Source organism: Psammomys obesus, unplaced genomic scaffold (assembly GCF_907164565.1).
Source record: "Psammomys obesus unplaced genomic scaffold, mPsaObe1.curated_primary_1811, whole genome shotgun sequence".
NCBI lineage: Eukaryota > Metazoa > Chordata > Mammalia > Rodentia > Muridae > Psammomys > Psammomys obesus.
This window is the reverse complement of record NW_026596073.1, coordinates 34432744-34455167: the sequence shown is the minus strand read 5'-3', so window position 1 is coordinate 34455167 and position 22424 is coordinate 34432744. Positions and strand designations below refer to the sequence as shown.

Below are 22424 nucleotides of genomic sequence, written 5' to 3'. Positions count from 1 at the left end.
AAAGCTGCTGTTGCTGCTTCCTTCTTTCAGAATATACAAAGAATTTAAAAATTAAACACTAAAAAACAAAGCTTCCAATAAATTAATGGACAGTTCACAAAAAAAAAAAAAAAAAGGAAATACAAACAGCAAATAAGTATTTAGAAGTATTTCTCAGTTAGAATTTCCATGTCTCTAGCTAAGCCCACCACTGACAGTGACTGCTCTTTGTTAGAGATTGAATATACTAGTAATTGTAAAGAAACAGATTTAATCTGGTGCAAGTGTATAATAATCCTGTATAAAAAGTCAGGACCCCCTCAGCCTGATTTTCTCGGAGATGCTGTGGGAATGACAGATTCTAGCCTATTGTCTTTTCTTTTTCTTTTATGGTTTTTCGAGAGACAGGCTTTCTCTTTGTAGCCCTGGCTGTCCTAGAACTCTGTAGACCAGGCTGGCCTCAAAGTCACAGAAATTGATGTGCCTCCAGAGTGCTAGGGTTAAGGGTATGCACCACCACCACCACCTGGCTGTCTATCTCTTAATGAATGGACAAGAAGAGATTCTGTGCTGTGCTTTAAAGTATATACATTGTAGGCTTAGATGGCTTTCCATCTCTCTGACAAAATACCTGAGAGAAATCACCTTAAAGGAAGGAAGGTGGAGTTTGGCAAATGGTTTCAATCCAGGATATCTGCCTCTATTTCTTTGGTCCTGAGGAGAGACAGAATATCATGGTAGCTGGAGAACATGGTAACAGAGGCCGCACACTTCATGGTTTCTGGGAAGCAAAGAAGAAAAGGGGTGCTATGACAAAATAAATCTTTTGAAGGCATATCTCTGGTGACCTGTGTGTGCAAACTAGGATGTGTCTCTAAATTACTCATTAAGCTATGGATTAATTTGTTGATAAATTAGAGCCCTTATAGTACAATCTCCTCTCAAGTTCCCACCTCTGAACATAAGCTTTCAATATAACCATAGTATACGCCTTTGAATATCTAGTGAATCCTATGCCTTGTGGGAACAAGAGAGACAGTTAGCTTAACAACTTTTATAGTATTAACTTTTTAATTAACAGTGCTATGTACCTTTACAAAGAGGAAAACAATGCTTACATCCTAAGAATGAAGTTAAATATTTTCTTTGCATAAAGAATTATGTTAACTTTCATTTTCAAGTTTATTCCTTTATAAAGTGAAGGTGTACAGCCAGATTCTGTATTATCATGAAATAAGTTTTAAGTTAATTTATTTCCTGTTCTTTATGATGTATTTTTTAGATTCTGTCCATTTAAGCTTAAGCCAATCACAACAATCCTGATGGGCAATTAAAGAACAACAAAATCTTTTTTGTATAAATAGTGTTTTGTTTTTAGTTTTATGACTACCAAAGCTAAAGTTCCTGCTAAATTCACTCTCTGAATTGTATGATGATATATTGTGTACTTCGATTGTTGTTCCAGAAATAGCTAGTTGCCTGGAAATTAAACTCTTTTAAACCTCTTATAACCTATCTGAACCTGTGTCTCTTTAATGAACTATTTTTACCAAAGTGCTTAGCTTCAATTTCTCATTTGATGTGATTACTGAATTAGTTACAGGAAGGAGCTATACTAGAAAGCCCAAGAGTCTTCAGTGATAGCAATATATGTTGCTTTTTTTTTAGAGAGAGAAAAAAAAGGGATGTTAATATCTACTTCTAAGAATAGCATATCTGTACTCACTTAGATATAATTAATAAGTACAGCTAATTTTTAGGAATTACAGATGTACCTAAGCACAGTGGTATGTGCCTTTAACCCCAGCACTCAGAAATCATGGGTAGACTTCTGTGGGTTAGAGGCCAACCTGAACTACATAGAAAGTTTTAGGAAAACCAGGGTTTTATAGAGAGACCGTCTCTCAAAAAAATCAATGAGCAAACAGAATCTAACACATTGAAAGACAGGCATGAACAAGAAATAGTATTCCTTCAAATCGGTAAAAGCATGCTGTAATTCTGTGTATAAAATCGAGCCCCACAAGTGGTGAGGTCTGCCTCGTGCGTTCCACATGCAATTTCCTAGGCCCCAGTTCTACCTGCCATCCTCGAGGCCAGCAGCCATCAAGAACCACCAGGGGAGATCCCACCCCCAATTCCTTGCCTTTGGGGTTTCTTTGAGCAAACCCAACAATGGTGAGGTCTGCCCCTTACCTTCCATGTGTCATTTCCCACACACCAGCTCTACCTGCAACCCCAGAGGCAGCAACCATCAGGGAGTACCAACCAGGTCGTTCTGGGCAAACCCTGCAGCCATGTAGTCTACACCATGCCCTCTGTGGGCCAGTTTCCAGGCCACAGCCCTACCTGCAATCCCAGAGGCCATCAGCCAACAGGGACTACTAGAGGCAGGCAGCCATCACGGATTGCCAGAGGCCTATAGGCATCAGTGCCAACCTGCAATCCCAGAGGCCCACTGCCATCAGGAACCACCAGTCCTGCAAACACCAGAACAAACACATGGCTAAAAGACAGTATAAGAACACCCTCAACAAAAACCCAGGGCAGTATGGCACCATCAGAACCCACCTATCTTACTACAACATGCCCTGGATATCCTAAAACATCTGAAGTGCAAGAAAACAACCTTTAATATTATGAAAATGATAGAGGCCTTTGAATAGGAAATGAATAAATGCCTTAAAGAAATTCACAAATACAATCAAACAGGTGAAGGAAATGAATAAATCCCTTAAAGAAATATAGGAAAATACAAACAAACAAGAGAAGGAAATGAATAAAACTCTTTAAGACCTGGAAATGGAAATAGAAGCAATAAAGAAAACACAAACTGAGGGAATGCTGAAGATGGAAAACCTAAGAAAGAGAGTAGGAACTGCAGACATAAGCATCATTAACAAAATAGAAGAGATAGAGAAAAAGAATTTCAGGCATACAAGATACAATGGAAAGATACATCAGCCAAGGAAAATGCTAAATCTAAAAAGTTTCTAACACAAAACATCCAGGAAATTTGGGACACTATGAAAAGACCAAACCTAAGAGTAATAAGACTAGAAGAAAATTCCCAGCTTAAAGACCCAGAAAATATCTTCAACAAAATTATAGAAGAAAGCCGGGCATACTGGCTCACGCCTGTAATCCTAGCACTCAAGGAGTCAGAGGCACGTGGATCTCTGAGTTCAAGACCAGCCTATTCTACAAAGAGAATCCAGAACAGCCAAGGCTACACGGAGAATCCCTGTCTTGAAAAACAAAAAAAATTAAAATAATTTTAAAAAATTATAGGTCAAAATTTCCCTAACCTAAAGAGATACCTGTGAACATACAAGAAGCTTACAGGACACCAAATGGATTGTACCAAAAAAGAAAATTGTCCTGGCACATAGTAATCAAAACACTAAATGTACAGAATATTAACAGCTACAAGCGATAAGGGCTAATATATAAAGGCAAATCTATACAGAGATGCCAGGCCAGACTAATATATCCAGCAAAACTTTCAACTACCATAGGTGGAGAAAACTAGATATTCCATGGCAAAACCAAATTTAAACAATATCTTTCCACTAACCTAGCCCTACAGAGGATATTAGAAGGAAAACTCCAATACAAGGAGGGTAACTACACCTAAGAAAACACAGGAAATAAATAATTTTACACAGGCAGAACCAAAGAAGGGAAACACACCTTACAACCACCAACATCAAAATTACAGAAACCAACCATCACTGGGCATTAATATCTCTTAACTTCAGTGGACTCAGTTCCCTTAGAAAAAGACACAGGCTAACAGAGTGGATGTGAAACAGGATCCATCATTCTGCTGTGTATAAGAAACATATCTCAACAACAAAGAGAGACATTACCTCAGAGGAAAGCACTAGGAAAAGGCTTTCCAAGCTAACAGACCTAAGAAGTAAGAAGGAGTAGCCATTCTAATATATAGTAAAATAGACTTGGGACAGGACACTTCATACTCATCAAAGGAAAAATCCACCAAGATTCTCAAGTCCCAACATCTATGTCCCAAATGAAAGGGCACCCACATTCATAAACGAAGCATTACTAAAGCTTAAATCACACATCTAACCCCACACATTAATCATGGGAGACTATGATTAGTCAACACCCCTCTCTCAATGATGGCAAGGTCATCCAGATGGAAACTAAGCAGAGATATTAAAACTAAGTAACATCAATAAAATGGACCTAACATATCTGCAGAACATTTTACCCAAACACAAAAGAACCTACCTTCTCAGCAGCACACAGAACCTTTTTCAAAACTGACCATATACTCAGTCACAAAGTAGGCCTCAACAGATATAAAAAGATTGAAATAACCCCTTTGTAACCCCCTTATAGTTTATCAGACTACCATGGACTAAAGCTGTACCTCAACAACAACAGAAAGCCTAGAAACGTGTGGAAACTGAACAACTCTCTACTCAGTGACCACGGGGTCAGGGAAGAAATAAAGAAATTAAAGACTTTCTAGAATTCAATGAAAATGAAGGCACAACATAGTCAAACTTATGGGATACAAGGAAGGCTGTGCTAAGAGGAAAGTTCATTGCACTAAGTGCCGTCATAAAGAAATTAAAGAAATTTCGTACTAGCAACTTAACAGCACATCTGAAAACTCTAGAACAAAAATAAGCAAATACACCAAAGAGGAATAGACAGCAGGAAATAATCAAACTCAGGGTGGAAATTAATTACTTCTAAACAAAGAGAGCAATACAAAGAATTAATTAAACTAAAAGCTGGTTCTTTGAGAAAATCAACAAGATAGAAAAACCCTGAGCTAAATTAACTGAAAGGCAGAGTGATTATATCCAAGTCAACAAAATCAGAAATGAAAAGGGGTTGAGGAGTTATGGGGATGACTCAGCCTGAGACTCCTAGCAGCAGGGGATACGGAGACTGAAGTGGCCATCTGTAGCCAGGCAGGACTTCCAGTGGAGGGAGGGTAACACCAACCCACCCTTTGACCACAAGTTTACCCTGCCATTAAGATGTGCAGTGATAAAAAAAAAAAAAAAAAAAAAAAAAAAAAAAAAAAAAAAAAAAAAAAAGGAGCAGAGATTGAGGGAATGGCCAGCTAATGACTGGCCCAACCTGAGAACTAAACCCCATCACTATTAATGGTACTCTGCTATGCTTTCAGACAGGAGCCTAACATTAACTGCCCTTTTGAGAGACTCTGCTGAGTAACAGATTAAAAGAGATGTTGAAACATACAGATAAACATTAGGCAGAGCTCAGGGAGTCTTATGGAAGAATTAGGGGAAGGTTAAAGGGAACTATAGGGGACAAGAACTCCACAAGAAGATCAAAAGAGTCAACTAACGTCGACTCATTGATGTTCAGATACTGAACCATCAGCCAAAAGAGCATGTGTGGACTAGACCTACTGCATAAATATAGCTGATGCCTGCTTGGTCTTCATGAGGGTCCCTAGCAATTAGTGGGGTCTATCTCTGACATAGATGCAGTTCCCCACTTTTGGATCACTGTCCCCCAGCTGGGCTGCCTTGTCTGACCTCAGTGGAAGGAGTGGCAAGTGCCAGGGCATGCTCTCTTTCCTGAGAAAAAGGGGAGATGGAAAAAAGAGAAGAGGATGGGACCAGGAGGAGAGGAGGGAGGGGGCTACAATGGGGATGTAAAATGAATGAATAAATTAATGAGAAAAAAATCCCTCCCTGCAAAAAATGTATAGTAGGGCAATGTTGATGATAAAAGAAGTACTTTGTAGATATTTCCCTCGTAATATTAAATATTTTCAAGTATTTTATTGTAAACTCTTTAATATGTTATACACATATTCTATATTAACGATTTACAGTATTACTTTTTAAGTTAGACTGTTTTTGCAAATATGATCAATATTAGTTATCCGGTAGTATATTAATTCATTTTAGCTTGAAATTCTGCCTGGCAGGAGCCTGGAAAAAATTCAGCTTTGATTCCAACTTTATATTAAAAGGTGGTTAGTGATTTCTTAGGCTAAGCTGCTTTGAGCATCTCTGAGTAGGAGACTATCAGACTTGGAGAGCTGTCTATTCGCTTATCTCTTGCCAGGTCTGCTCCAGGCTTGGCTCTTCTTCTTTACTGCAGAGTGCACAGTCAAGACTGATGGATATACTTTGAGCTGAGTGGCACCTTTGTTTTAAACATGCTTTTCCATGACCACTTCTTGCTATTCACTCACCATCTTATTGAAAACTGACTTGTTATATTGCCATTTTGCTTTTACTAACATTCCCTGTTTCTTTTCCTTTGAAAGAGTGATCTCTTTATTACCTCAGAAAATCAGTGAAACTTTCATCTCATTCTCTTTGCAGTATAGATTATAGTCTTCATTGTATTTTAGTTAGTAGGTTTTTAAGTTTTCTAGCCTGCTAACTAAGTATATCAGTGACCATGTCTGTTTACCATAGAAAAGTACAGATAATAAGGGTAGTGAGGCTAAGAGTGAATAATTGCTAAAGACCTTAATTTTCTTGAAGCAGGAAAGAATATATATACAGATATGAGCTTCCCTACATAGGTGAATTGATGAAGATAATTTTTTCATGATATAGCAGTTAGCTGGTTTTTTGTTTGTTTTGTTTTTCCAAAACAGGGTTTCTCTGTGTAGCCCTATCTGTCCTGGAACTTACTATGTAGACCAGACTGGCCTTTAACTCACAGAGATCCACGTGCCTCCGCTTCCCCAGTGCTGGGATTAAAGGTGTATACCATCAGCTCAGCTGGTATTTTTATCATACTAAAGTGTATCTTCTTTTGTTTTCCTGGATATATATTTTTAAATTTTTCTCAATTATTATATAAAATGATTTTATTTATTTATAATCTATTCAAAATGAGTGTTTTACTATGTTTGTAGATTTTTAAACTATCCATATGTTACTCTGCTTGTTAAAAGTAATGAACAAATTTTATCTTTACATATCAAAAAGTCTTACTGCTTGCATATTAATTGAGTACTAAATGGAGATCTAGTTGTCTGGAGAACGAATTAGCACACCATGTTTTATTATTCCTGTAGAAACACATGGGTGAAATGAAACTTCAACTTGAAACAGTCATCACAGAAAATGAAAGGTAAATCAATTAGCTAGTGGGTTTTTTTTTGTTATGGGTAACTTTTAATTTTGTTCTTTGATGTGTAGAATATGACTGTTCACAGTGTTTACTCATGGGCTTGAGTTCTTGTTGGCTACTAGCTTCATTATCTGTGTCTTTAAACAAGTTATTTAACCTCATTCTGTTGTAACTTTTTTGCTTATAAATTGGAAATAATAAAAGAATCATTTTTTTCTTTATGTATTTTTGTTAAATGTTTATATATTTTATATATATATACATCTACATGTATATATACATCTGCTGCGTTCATTTAGTGTTGCTCTTATATGTATTTTTAGGGATGACCACATGGTATTGGATAACCATTAATTTTGCCTCTCTCAGCAATCCTTACTTGCCATTAGCCCTTGCTCTAAGGGTGAAACCTTGTGGGAATTCTCCCATCCATATAGTCATGTCAACTGGTGTCATTCAATTCTTTATTTAGGCTACCATGTTGTTGAGGCGTCAAGAGTGTAGCTTTCCTGATGTATCTAGAAGACACAGTCTCTTAGCAGACATCCTGAGCCTCTGGCTCTTAATCTTTCTGCTTCCTCTTTCCTTAGTTTCAGATATAAGGGTAATGTTATAGAATGTGGCTGGGCACATCATAGTCAATTTTCTGCATTTTGACTAGTTGTAGTTTTCTGTAGTATTATCTGCTGCAAAGATGAGATTATTTGGTGAGAGCTGAGGCCTACATTTATCTGTGGGTATAAGGGTAAATATTTAGGATGAGTTAGAAATGATACTGGTTTGAGAAAGTGGTAGTAATGGGTTCTCCTCTAGGTTACATGGCCTTAACAGTCCTAGATTAACAAGGCCTGTATTTCTTCCTAGTCAAGTCCTAAGTCCAATTAGACAGATGTTGGTTACTCACTCATAGAAGAGCCACTGTTTCACTTTTAGGAATATGTTATGCTGGTCTTTGTTATATTTATAGGTGCCACAGCTGGATAGGACTAATGTTCTCTCCCCCCCCTTGGTAGCTTACACCTTCTAGTACTGTAAGCACTAAGTTCCAGGTTATTTCTAGCTCAGTTTCTTCATGTTTTGTATCCAAAATGTATATTGTTTTCAGCAGTAGAGGCTGAACTTCCAATTCTGTATTGTTGGGATGGGGTGTCCTGTGGACTCCTTGGCCCAAGGACTCAAAATGAGGATTCTTGTGCTTGATACTAAGGTTTTTGGTGGATAGACTGACAAATGAGGATCATTTCATGGGGCTGACTGTAAGAAATAAAGTAATAGCTTCAAATAGGCACATAAGTACCTTATAAATATTACCAAGCAATAATATGTGTAGCAGGAAACATACTGATTAGATACAAACAGATTGAAACGACCAGCTTAAGTCTTAAAATGTAGCCAACTCTGATGCGTTGATTTCTTTATAGTTCCCATCTTCATTTTGTCAACTAAAAGTAAATACTGTGTTGATTCTACTTAGTAATATACTGTCTAGGTTGGCATTTTTAAAACTGTAAAAATTGTATCATTCAGTATTCTGGAAATTAATTCATCATGCACGGGTATGAAAATTATAAGAGATGAAATTGTAAGGTTATAGGTTTGTAATGTAACGTCAACTTCACTTATAACTTGGCTGTATCAGCTGGTTTACATTCTCACCAGTAGTATTTTTGAATTCATATTGAATTATACTTTTCCAGCAATAATTCTAATCAAACTTCGTAAATACTATAATTTTCAATCTTAAGTGATTTCTCATTGTTATCTTAATTTAAACTTTCTGAATACTGATATTTTTGGCCATTTTTCATGCACTTTTTTCATGAAACATTCTTCTCATTTCCCAATTTTTTTATGTATTATTTATTTTTCTTAATAAGATATGTTTGTTTCTTAAGTGCTTCCTTCTGCTAAAATTTTAATCTTTTCAGTACCATCGTTGAGGACATCTTGGAAATATAGTTTTAGACTTTCAGGTACTGTATAGGTACAGAAATGTCAACTATAAACATGTGTGCCAGTTGCCCATTGCCCCATCCTAGATAACAGGTACTTCAAATGTCCATTCCCAGATTGACATGTGCTTAATGAAAGGATTTTCTGTTTCTTCCTTACAGTTTTAAAGTAGTGAAGTCTCAGTCTTTTCCTATGGTTATTTTATTTTGTCTGTCTACTAACATGTCTTCTCTCAGCATGTTAGAATTTTAAAACTTGATTATCAAGAATATTATATTTTATTTTGTCCTAAATTCCAAAAAATTTAATGTTAAGAAACATAAAACTGTAGAAGTTTGATCTTTTGTTGTTCACTTGTAACTAAACCAAAAATAGAGGGAGGGCAGTTTCAGAGTCCTAAATTCATTGATTGCATGGACTCTTAACATTTTGTTTGTATTCCTCTATACTTTAAATGTACTTGTATTTACATGAGTACTGTGATAAACAAGAGAGGAAAGAGATTATTTGACTCAGCTCACAGTTTATCATTAGGGGAAGCAGGACAGAAATTCAAGTGGTTCAGGAATTAGAGACCTTGGAGGAGTGCTGCCTACTGGCTTGTTTCCCAATGCTTGCTCAGTCTATTTTCTTACACAACTCAGGACCACCAGCCAGAGGTAGCTCTGCTTAAAATGGGCTGCCTCCCAGGTTTGCTTATAGGCTAGTCTGATGGAGGCATTTTCTCATTTGAGGTTCTCTCTTCCCAGATGACCCTTGTGTCAAGTTAACTTAAAAAAAGAAAACAACAAACAAATAAAAAACTAGCCAGCACATGTTCTTTAGAATTTTATAGCATTCCTATGGAATTATATTTTCACTTTAACTATATTATCATTTTATTTCTTTAAAAAGTTTTTATTCTCCTTTCTGATTTTAGAACCCTCTATAGTTATACTATGGATTCTTATTAAAGTGTACATTTTTAAATTAGGTTTAATTTTTTTTATTCATTGTATTTTTTAAATCGGGATTTTTTTTAAAGCTTTAATGTTCTTTCTCAAAATAGTTATTGTTAAACAGACTTTTAATATCCTACTAAAGAATATTACAGTGATTTTTCAATCACCAATATGCGGTTGAGCCTGATTTTTTTTTAATATACTGGGAAGACAAGGCATTTTAGGCTACAAGGATAATAACCATTTAGTTGTTTTGTATGTATGTTTACAATATTCTTCTTTTCGTGTGGTGATATCTTGAAACTAACCTTCAAAATCTCTATTTATTTCAAAATAATGTAAAGGTGTGAGTGTGGAGATTTTTTTTGCTATAAAAATTGTCTGATGCTGAGTAATTCATAAGGAAAAGACGTTTCTTTGACTATAACAGTTTTGGAGTTCCAGCAACATGACACTAACATCATTCAGCTTCCGGTCAGCGTCTCATGCTGCCGTATCATGGTAGAGAAATGCATAGTAGAAGTGGAAGCACGTGGAGAATGAACGTGTGTGCCAGCATACTTCATAACAGTCATTTTCATTCCTGTTAATCAGAAGACCTAGTTCATTCTCAAGATATCTAACTTCCACACATTTTATCACTTCCTGTAGACTCTACCCCTTGAAATAATGTTACAAAAAAAAAAAGATCAGATTTCAACATACTTGATAGAAGCCATATCCAAACCATATCCAAGCCACAGCAGCAGTTGGAAAGTGGAAAAAATGGACTCTCAGTTTATTTAAGGCATTTTTGAAAATCCTACCAGGTTTTAAAGTGAGCTCTGCTAATTATGTCTTTAGAGAAAATTTGTACTTTTAGTTACACGTTATAGTTAGTGATTGCAAAATCGAAATAATTTATAAATTATGAGAGAAATATTTTTAGAAAAATACACATGATCAGGTCTAAATAATTGAAATTAGCAGTGGCTTGGGGTATGCAGTGTGTGTAGTGCCATAATGTTGGAGGGATACATTTTAAGACATCGTGTACGGATGCATAGTATCTAGTAACTTAACGATAAATAATGAAAACATTTTCTAAGAAAGAGACTGAACTTATTTACCAAACTTCATGCCCCTGTTCCTGATCAGGACTGGTTTGTGCTGCCCAGAGACTGTGGAGGTGTACAGTGGGGCTTGACTGATTTACCAGGGCACATACACTTAGAGACAATTGTTTAATTTGAGCTCAGATTCCAGAAACTCAGCAGGACCGAAGGAAAGAAAAGATGGTAAAGCCTATGCTTCTCTAAGGACATTATTGAGCTGCCTACAGAAATCTGGAACCATGTATCTTCTGGGTTAATATTAAGTGAAGCAGGAGTAGTCATTCATAATTTCTCTTCATTCTCAACTTGATTGGATTTAGAATCCATATGTCTTAAGGGCTTGTATAGGAGGGCTTTTCCAGAGAGGTTACCGAGGAGGGAAGACACAGTGAGTGTGAGCAGCACTATCCCGTGAGTTCTGGACTGAATAAAGAAAGCCAGATGAGTGCTACCATGTTCATTTCTCTGCTTTCTCTGATGTACTCAGAGTTTAGCACAGAGCCTTATACTTACAGGACCATGCACCCACCTGCTGCATGCATTCCCCCAGTGTGATATGTCTGAGCCAGAAGTAAACTGTTCTTCCCTCAGGTTCACTGTCAGATATTTGGTCACAGGACCAGTGAAAGCAAATACTCACAAATATTTGAGCGCCTATTAGGTGTTGGGCATTTCCCATTGTTCTTTCTCACCCAGGAAAATGTCTTCCTCTTCCCACATAGTCTTTCCAATTTTTATGTCCCATATATTTCTTTAAAATCTAATTTTTTTGTAAGAAATTTGGAAACCTGCAGTATTTGTCATGGTTAGCTTGGAGTCCATCCATTTTGTTTCTTGTAGCTGAATAAAATTCCCTGTATACCTACCTGTAATCTGCTGATAGCTAGGTTGATTCCACAATTTTGATGTTGTGACTATTTCTACAGTACACATGGATATGCAAGTATATCTACTGTACACTGACTTAGATCCCACCACAGAATAGCCCCAGGTGTGGTAGGGCTAGATCATGTGATACTTCTGCTGTCAGTTTCAATAGTGGCTGCACTAAGTCACAGTCTTACCATCCTTGTCAATATTTTAAAATGGAACCAAATAGAAGATTTTAAATTATAAAAAGATACACTGATAGAGGTGAGAAATAATGAATGAAAGAATTAGAAATGTTCAACTAGATTGAAAAGAGAATATAAATCCAATATTAAAAAAATAAGGAAAATAAATTCAAAGCTAAAATTCATCTGCAATTGTTGACAAAATTAGTTTAAATTGTGTGAGACCAGTTGTTAAAAGTTTTTTTTTTTTGGGGGGGGGGTTTCCGATAATTGTTCAGTAATTACATAGCATAGGAATATCAGAAAAATTAAGAAAATGTCAAAAATTCATATATATAATAGATAACAAATATGTAAGTCTGTCTTTGAATTGATTTTATTATCTAGTATGATGAAACATCTGATTTTTACTTTTCTGAATTTTTAAGTCTGTAAGATGAACTGAATTATCAGTTTGATGTGTTTGAAAATATTCATACTTGTATTCACATAAAGAATTATGTATGACTCGTATTTATTTAATGATCTCCCAAATGGTAATTATACTGTTATTAAAATGAGTATAACGTTAACTGCTTATCGCAAAGGTTGCACAGTAAATTAAAAGATGCTGTTGAAAAGCAATTGGAAGCCCTTCCCTTTGCCACAGGGATAGGAAATGACATCTGTGCTGATGATGAGACCGTGAGGAACCTTCAAGAACAATTGCAACTAGCCAATCAAGTAAGTGACATATTTTTCTTTAATTACTAAATTTAAAGTCTTCAGAAATGTGTAATCTTTTTTTATTGTTTTAGTTTTGATATTACAGTTACATCATTTCTTTCTCTTCTCATCAGAGGGGTATAGGAGATAGTTCAATATTAATAACAATGCCCTTTACAGAGAGGTAACCAAATCAAGGCTCTGAAATCAGCATTTGAAAACACAGTTTGATCTTCCTCTGACAGGGAGTGTAGTGTGTCTTTGACTTTTTTGGTTGCTTTTGGAACCCTTTTTTTTCCTACTGGGTTGGCTCATTCAGTCTTAATATGAGAGGATGTGCCTAGTCTTATTGCAACTTGATATGCCATGTTTGGTAGATATCCCTGGGAGACCTGGTCTTTTCTGAAGGGAAAGGAAAAGGAGTAGATCTGGAGGAGATTGGTAGGCGGGGACGGGGGTGGGGGGTTTATAAAAGAATGAAAATCCCAACCATTCAATTTTTCCAATGAAGACTCAGGAGCCAGATGGTGGCTTAAAAACTGGCTAGCTCAGAGAGGCAGAGAAAGCACTCAGCTGACTTCCCTTCTCAGCTCATGTCCTGATGCAAAAAGCCCAAAAGGCTCACTAGCTCAGTTGACAGCCCAGGAGGAAAGGCCAAAATACCCAAGGCCAAAGGCTTGCTAGCTCAAAGCTCAAAAAGCCAGAGAACTAAATCTCAAGAGCTAGAGAGCTAAAAGCTCCATCTACTTCTAGATACCCCTCATCTCCAAGTTCCTCCTACTCTTTAATCCCTTTCAGCTGGCTTCTTGACCTAGGATTAATTTTATTAAATCCTGTGTACAGAAAGCATTTAAATTAAAGGTGTGTAGCTGAACCACACTATAATCACCTGTTTACAATAAACAAAAAGTTCTTGGATTAAAGGTATGTGTAGGGCTCAACCACACCAAACAAGAAACAGGGTTTTACAGTTCACAATTTTGGGGTTCACAATGGGCTCAACTATCCTGCAACTGGGTGGGGCTAATAGGAGAAGAGGGAGAGGGAACTGCAGTCAGGATATAATATATGAGAGAAGAATAATAAAAAATCAACACTCAAATATATATATAAAATATTGTGTCTGTACTGACCATATGTAGACATTATCTTATAACCTAAACAATGGAGAATGCAGTGAGTACATAGCATTGTGTTAGCTGTGTGTGAACTACAGAAAATTAACATTTGTAGGAGGATGCATGTAAGTTATATGTAAATACTTTTTATTTTTATATAAAATAAAAGTCCTTTTTATGTAAAGGACTTGATCCTTTGCAGATTTTGGCATCCTGAAGGAGTGGGCCAAGTTTCTGCTCTGCTCACCAAGAGATGACTGTCATAGACATTGTATTTGAATCTTCATTCCATAAATATTATTAGTCTGTCATCTATTATATGACAGACACTGTTCAAAATACTACTACGATAGTATAGAATTGGGTTCTTTCCTTCATAGACCTTTCGGGAAAAATATAATAACTGAAGTACTGGTAGTGCTGGTCAGAGTTCTTGCGTTTGATCTTCATTTCACTTTCAAACTGTATAATCTGGGGAGTTTTCTTTGCATCCCATGCTTCGCATTTATATTTATGGATTATAACGTATTGTTAGATTTTTTGGTAATAAAGTTTGAGCCTATAAAAGTTAATAAGTTATCCTTATTTTTATTCCTAGCCTCATTAGTAATTACAAGATATAAATAAAAATAAATGTAAAAGTTATTTGTAGATAAAATATATTGCTTTAGGATAGGCTATAGGACTACAATATTAAGTCATTAAAACATTTAGTTTTGAATATTTTGTTCTCTTACACTAAAATGATTTGTAAAACTTCTGAAAAGTAGAGTTTGACAGAGTTTTAAAATTTTCATATTCTTTGATGATCATACAGATGATGATCATACAGATTCTAGGGGTGCTTATATATAACTTTAACTCATTGTTAAAGAGTTATAGGTTGGGAGCTGAGTATATTGGCATATGCCTTTAATATTAGCACTGAGGAGGCAGAGGAAGGTAGAACTCTTTGACTCTGAGGCCAGCATAGTCTAAGTAGCAGAGTTCCAGGCCAGCCAGGGCTGAAGGGATGGGATGAATCTGGGAAGAGTTAAAAGAGGAAGACGAATATGAACAAAACACATTGTATAAAATTCTCAAAAAACTAATGATTTTTCTTTTTTAAAGGATGATATGTTGGGCTGGAAAGATAGCTAAGTGGTTAAGAAAGGAACAGAATTTAGTTTCCAACACCTAAGCCAAGGGAGACAAAATTACCTGTAATCTAGCTCCCAGGAGAGCTGAGATCTCTGACTTTGCCAGGCACTTGCACATATGAGCACAGCCCTGAACACAAAATATACACATGCACATAATTAAAACAGTAAGAATAAGTCTTTAAAAATATGAATTATGTTAAAATCTATACACATAAATAAATTGTGCTTATATAATGTTTCTTGAAGTGAAAAATAGGAAAAATTGTATAATCTAAAAATTGGGAATAAATTAAACTGGTGGGTTGAAATAATAAGCTGGTGATGTTTCAAAGTTACATATTAACAGGATGGTTCTCAAATTCATCTATATCAGCATCACTTTGAGATTTGTAGAAATGGAAGATAACTTCATCTCAATAATTTGCATTTCTAATAGTTCTGAGATAATTTTGATAATGCCGGTCCTTTGAGAACCACTACTCTAAGAATCTGGGTTTTGTAGAGCACTTGTGTATCATGTACATGACCTTAGGCTAAACATCTAGTGGTAGGGCCGGAGAGATATCTCCGAAGTTAAAAGCATGTGTTTATCTAACATAGGACCTAGGTTCAGTTCTCAGTACCCACTGGGTAGCTCATACACATCTGTAACTCCATTTTCAGGGACTCCAATGCCTTTTCTGACTTTGTGGGCACTAGGCACATATGTGGTGCACCACAAAATACATACATATAATACATCTTGAGGGAAATAAAAAAAAACTTAGTATCAGAAAAGTGGGGAGGGGTGCTGCAAGTATTACTGCAGGCAATTCTTGTCGTTCTTGTTCTGAAACTTTTTGAAATATGAGACATTTTATGACTGAAGGGATTGAGAAAATGACAAATAAGATTAAAGAAACAAAAATCTGAAGGAAATCAGTTGTGTATAACATTATCCATGCAGGACTTAAAGATCTAAACTATGTCTTCTAATTCCAAATTCTGTTTGTCAACAGATTTGATAACTAGCATACAGACAAAACTAATGTATGGTTTCAGAAGGAAAGATGACAGCTACTTGGGATGGGGACTTTATTAAGAAGAGGCTGTGTGTGTGGCCTCCTTCCTGGTGATAGTAGTAGTTTTGTTGTTGTTGTAGTTGTTTTGTTTTCTTGCTTGAACTGTGTTTTGATCACATAATGTGTTCACATTATAGAATTGACCATGAATTGTTGTATACCATAATCTCAGCACTTAGGAAGGAGAGGCAGGATCTGAGGCCAAACTGGAATATATAGGACGTTCCAGCCAGTCCGATGCTGTTAATGATAGGGTGTCAGGGGAGGCAGGTGGGGGGAGTCATCTGTGCATTTTCCGAGTTCCTGTTATACTTTAGAAATCATATTATAGAAAGTGAAATACTATATCCTAAAAGTATTCTCAGCATGCCCAGTAATGCCCATCTTTTAGCTCCACTTTCTCAGGATGCACTTGGCTTACCCTGGTATTGCCAAGCATGCTGTGATAAAGTGCAATGGCCAAAAGCAACTTATAGAAGAAAGGATCTACTTGGCTTATGGTACTAGAGAATTAGATTCCATGACAGGAAATCTATGGAGGCCACAACAGGAATAGGAAGCTGTGAGATCTCATTTCAACCACACATAGGAATCAGAGACACTACACTAAAAGTGGGACAAAGATACAGATCTTCAAACTCGCCCCAGTGGTTACTTCCTCTAACAAGGCCCTGTTCCCTTCAGTTTCTGTAACCTCCCTAAATAGCACCCCAAACTGAGAACCCAGGGTCCAAATGCATATGCCCTCAGGTGACGTTTATCATTCCATTTACAACATAGAGAAAGTGTTTTGTTTTGTTGTTTTTCATTCTTAGCTCAAACTTGGTGAGGAGCCCTAGGCAATATGTGCTGTTTTCATCCTCTCAGTGGGTTCAATTAGCGTTTCTTAGCCTTTTGGTTTCAAGAGTCTACTCAGACCACTTAATATTATTTCAGTATACTAAAGTGCTTTATTGTGAGTTGTATCTATCAATATTTAGTCTACTATAAATTAACAGGCTTTATTTTTTAATAGTAATATAAGCAAATCTTCCAGTCCTCAGAGCAGGAATGACATATATACGTTAGAAAATTCCACTGTGACAGGCAAGAACAATAAGCAAATGTCTTCCTATTGTTATGAACATAGTTTTGACCTCAAGCTCTTCTGGCTGTCTTAAACCCTGAGCCCCTTTACCGTACTTTGGAGAACTGTATTTAAAAGTTATGGGATGAATTAGGAAAAATCTTACTATAAATGTCAATTTTGAAAAAGTGTTAAAAACAATACATTATGAGAGTATAGTCCAAAATCGCTTCATGGAAACCACTATTCACATATGCAATCAGCAAGAGTGTTTTTATTTCATGAAAGCAAGAATCCTACATGCAGGGGTCAGCCACTTTGCAAAATGGTGACCTCAAGAGGAGCCCAAAAGCTCCTTTTGAAGCCAGCTAGGGGATTTCCAGATGCAGTTTGGTAATTCTTACCAGGATTGGATAAGGGATACTTACAAGGGATACTTGTATGTTCCTGATTGGTTCTGACCTTAGGAGAGGAAGAGTCATCTCATAGAGCCCCAGGCCAGATTTTGGGGCAGTTGCTGATTGGCTGCCCATCTCCTGTGGTTCTTTGTTTTTTTTTGTTTTTTTCAGGAACTTGTCAAGCAGGTAAGGAAGAATGGTGTCAAGAACTTTGGCCCAGCTTTGGACTCAGTCTTAAAATAGAGTTAGTTCAGTCCTCTCAATTTTACTAAAAGAGATACTTAAAAATTTGTATTCCAGAAGTGCATTTATACAAATTTATAGACATGAACAGAATCAACATTTTTAAAGATGATTATATTCAAATATTAGTCATATTTATTAGGAGAACTAATACTAAAGTTCTGAGTAGTTCTTTATTGCTTCTGTTCTCCATATTTTTCTAATTTTCTATAATAAGCACGTAAATCTTTACAATCAGAAAATCATATCATACTTTCTCAGAAGGGCTTTTCTACTATATTCATGCCAAGGCTTAATTTATACTTTTTTGTAAAACAAGTAGAAAGGTTTTTAATATATATTGCTGATAACCTTAATTTTAGCTATTAAATCTAAGTAAAATTAAAGTTTCAAAATAAGATTTTACCTTTTAGATTTTTCTAAATTACTATTGAATTTTTAAAATTATAAATATTATTATATTACAGTCACATGCCATATAACAATCTGTCAATCATGGTCTATGTATACATTGTATCCCTTAACAGTGCATCTCCTAGTGATGATTGACGTCATTGTAGTTTGTGTTAATATGTCTGTTGTGCTCACATTATGGTTAAATTCCCTAATAGTACATTTCTCTGAAAGTGTTCTTATAATTAAGCTATGTGTGACTATCATCTTTATATACATTCTAGTTTTACTTTGTAACTTTATAAAAATTCACTTGTAAAAGAATAGGATTCATTTATTATCAGTAAATAGCCTGCTGATACTTTAAGAAACTCAATTTTTGTTGTTGTTGTTGTTCAATAGGAGAAAACTTGGGCTCTGGAACTCTGGCAGACTGCTTCTCGGGAGTTGGAAAGTGTACGAAAGCTCTACCAGGAACATATGACAGAAGCCCAGATTCATGTATTTGAAAATCAAAAGCAAAAAGTAAAGCTATGTTTCATGATTTTCATGTATATTGGTCAGAACCAGTCTCATGAAAAATGTTCCAAATGAAACTCTGAAATCTCTCATGTTTTTTAATGTTAACAATAAATATATCTGAGAACCTTTTAAACAGATAAGTAATCCAAAAACTGCCTCAGTGCATGTTGTGTTTTAATGTGATGACAAGTAAAAGGTGTAGTAGTTTGCGAAAGAAAAATGATTGTTTTTATCAGTTGACCTCTGGAGTTTTAATTGCTTAATTTCCTACCTGTTTTGAAATGAAACAAAAATTGTTCATTAAGTTACAATGAATGGAGAAACTTGCTCCGGTACAAGTTTTAACACTGTCAAATAGCAATGTTCACACTATTAAATATGACCTGTTACTAAAATAGGTGTCTAGTGGACTATATTAATTATAATTTTATCATAGGAAGAAGTCTTATTAGTTATTGAATACTTCTTTCTGTCTGAAGCAAGAGTTTTTACTTTGGGCATCTAGCTTTTGCTTTATGGGTGGTCTTTATGAGACAAATTTAGGTGTATGATTTTAAAATTGATTTTAGTTTTATTTAAAGTATAAGCAACCAAAGACCATGCATAGAGAGGACTTAGACCCCCCTCCTCAGATGTAGCCCATAAATACCTCAGTCTCCATGTGGGTTCCCTAGTAAGGGGAGAAGAGACAATCTCTGACATGAACTTAGTTCATGTCATTTCTTCTTCATTTCTTCTCCCTGGTGGGGTGACCTAGCTAGCCCACAGAGGAAGAGGATCAGGGTAGCCCTGATGGGAGTTGATAGGCTAGGTCAGAGCGTAGGGGAGGAGGACCTCCCCTATCAGTGGACTAGAGAAGAGACAGTGGGAAGGCGACTACAACTGGGATACAAAGTGAATAAATTGTTAATAGTAATAAAGAAAATAATAAAGTATGGGCTACAAACAAAACACTGTGGATTCACTGTACTTTCCTGTTAGGACCAGCTGAACAATTTTCAACAACTAACCAAGAAACTTCATGTTGCGAATGAGAATATAGAAATGGTGAGTAGAAATAACCATTTCCCATACCTAATTTTTACAAATCAGAAACTGTAACAACATTTATTTGTTTATTCTAATCAAAGCAGCAGAGCATGTTGTATAAATTAAAGCATATGAACATTCTTTTTTTCTAATTTTCTTACATATTCAGTAATTAAACATACTTCAAATACCCTTTAAAGATCTAGCCAACATATATTTGAATTAAATCCTACTCTGAGCTCTCCCTTGGGGTATTTGGCAAGGTCGTTTAAAGGTAAGTGATCTAGACCTTTGGCTCCTCAGAAGAAATGGACACACCTAATCTTTAGTGTTTCTTATCACACACAGCCAGAAATGTAAGAAATAATATAACTCTGCTGAATGAATGAATTGCTTCTTTTTTAAAAATTAGGAACCATCGTAAATTAACTGTCAAGTAATGGGATTAATGTCTATAATGTATATATGTATGTAAATTTTCCTACCTTTTTAAAAACAAATGTAATTCAGCCTCCCAGTTTTACTTATTCTCTTTTAATTCACTTATTTTCCTTTTGCTTTCCTTACCTCCTTGGAATTTTATTTTTACTCATTGTTGAGTAATAGAATTATAGCACTCTGGGTGATCCCTCCCTGTGCTTTTCATTCTTCCCTAGTTACTCTGCTAATTCTTGCTAATACTGAAACAATGTCTGTGCTTAAGAATAGAGTTATGTCATCAAAAGTAAGTTATCCCATTATATTGCACTCTTATTATCCTTTAGTCAAATGTCTCCTACTTATGCTAACATATAGAATCTCCTTTTTTTGTTTGTTTGTTTATGTTATGTTTGAGACATTCCTCTCATAGTGTAGCCTAGTCTAGCCTGGACTTACCCAGGCTAGCATCAGACTCCAGACAATCCTCTTACCTCACTGTCCCTTGTACTGGGAATGTAGGCATGAGCCTCCACACTGTCTAACATTTTGGATTTATAATCACAGGCTTTTTACAGTATACTTCTGAGGAGTCTTAAAATTCAAGTAAATTGCTCTAAAACAGTTGCTGAGTTCTGTAATTAAAGGGTTTTAATAACATATTTCTACATGGACACTAGTTCTTAGACCTGATGTCGTAATTATTTATTGCTTCTCTCAATGTATCGCCCAGAACTCTAAGAATTATATAATCCTTTGGTATTTTTGCTATGGATACCCTATTGTAACAATAACCCCTAAATACTTTTAAGGAAAGTCATAGAAAAAGGATGTTTGAGTGTTCACAGGGGTATATTAAACTGTGGTGGTGCCTTTAATTCCAGCATTCATGAGACAGAGGCACCGGCAGGCAGATCTCTTTGACTTTAGGACCATGTTTGTCTGTATATTGAGACCCTGTCTCTTTAAAAAGAAAAATTAATAAAATTCATACTGTCATGCCAGAATTACAGTTATCTTAATCCATATAGTGGATATCAAGCAACTACTAAGCAACAAAGCTATTAAGAAACAATCTTGTACAAATCTAAGAGCATTCCGAGCTTAGTTGCAGGAGCATATGTGAGTCACAATCAAAACAAAAAAGGAACAGTCCCTATAAAAAGCAAGAAGTTACCATTAAAAAAATCTTTTACTAGGCTTCTGCCTAGTAATGCGCAATAAAGTAATGAGTGTAGGATAAAGTGTATTTTAGTGAAGAATGAGGGGAGGGTGTAAGAGTAGACAGACCTGAACCCTGTTCCCCACAAACACACTGATTTAGCAGTCAGAACTTGTTGAAAAGTTTCTGCATCCCAGGACAAGATAAAGCCAGTGGGTTGGTTTGGTTTGTACTAGAGGCATGGTTCCCAGTGCAGCACCATAGGATTATATGATCAAAAATAAGATTCTAGCTCCTACCTTCCTCCAGAGGAAGTAAAAAAATAGGTGTGCATATCTAGCCTCAACTTTTCTTAAGGGGTTCTCAAAAAATTGACTTCTGTTTTGTTTGTCTAGGAGTTCTCACAGTTCCTAGATAGTTTAGCCATCGTGCAGAGAATGGTGGTATGTTGCTGCTTGGACTTATAGATGTCATTGACCCTGTTCATCATGTTAATCTTAGTAGCTAATGAATGAAAGAACAGCTCTTGGCTTCTTCCTTCAGGAAAGAATAGATCTGTGCATCCAACACCCTATCTTCGTAGGGTTTTCCAGAAATGTGTCAGTCTTATTAGTCTTCATTCTCTGTCCAACACAGTGTAGCTACCTGGGGCAACTGGGGGGGGGGGATTCATAACATAGACTGATGTATGCCACAGTGCCTTGCCCCCATTTATCACAGTGCAAGTACACAAAGCTATCGTTGCCACTATTACCAGGGGATTAAAATAATACAGGATACCTTCTAAACCTATGACTAGCTAATTGATGGAGCCCCTGTCTTATATCATTCTTTGAAGACCAGGAGGGTTCCAGTTTTCTTTCATGTCTAGAACCAAAACAGTCATCCAAAAAAAGTGAAAAACAAAGCTCTTTCAAAGGAACCATATAAATCCTCAGAAACCAGCCCTAAATAAAGGAGATGGGAGACGGACAGATAGATGGGATAGAGAATGTAAAAAGTATTTCTTAATAAGATGCACACTGAAGTC

At 36.0% G+C, this 22424-nt stretch overlaps 1 protein-coding gene across 3 annotated transcripts in view; it reads left to right on the top strand.

Moving 5' to 3' along the window:
- Sclt1 (sodium channel and clathrin linker 1) overlaps positions 1 to 22424 on the top strand; it is a 120912-nt gene that overhangs the window by 23725 nt on the left and 74763 nt on the right. For 2 of the 3 annotated variants that reach the window (XM_055626154.1, XM_055626157.1), the window contains 4 exons: positions 7040 to 7095; positions 12726 to 12861; positions 18667 to 18789; positions 19768 to 19833. In XM_055626154.1, the coding sequence (XP_055482129.1) occupies positions 7040 to 7095; positions 12726 to 12861; positions 18667 to 18789; positions 19768 to 19833 (381 nt within the window). Of the gene's footprint in view, positions 1 to 7037; positions 7096 to 12725; positions 12862 to 18666; positions 18790 to 19767; positions 19834 to 22424 lie in introns of those variants that run through there. The other variant, XM_055626155.1, reaches the window with a different exon arrangement.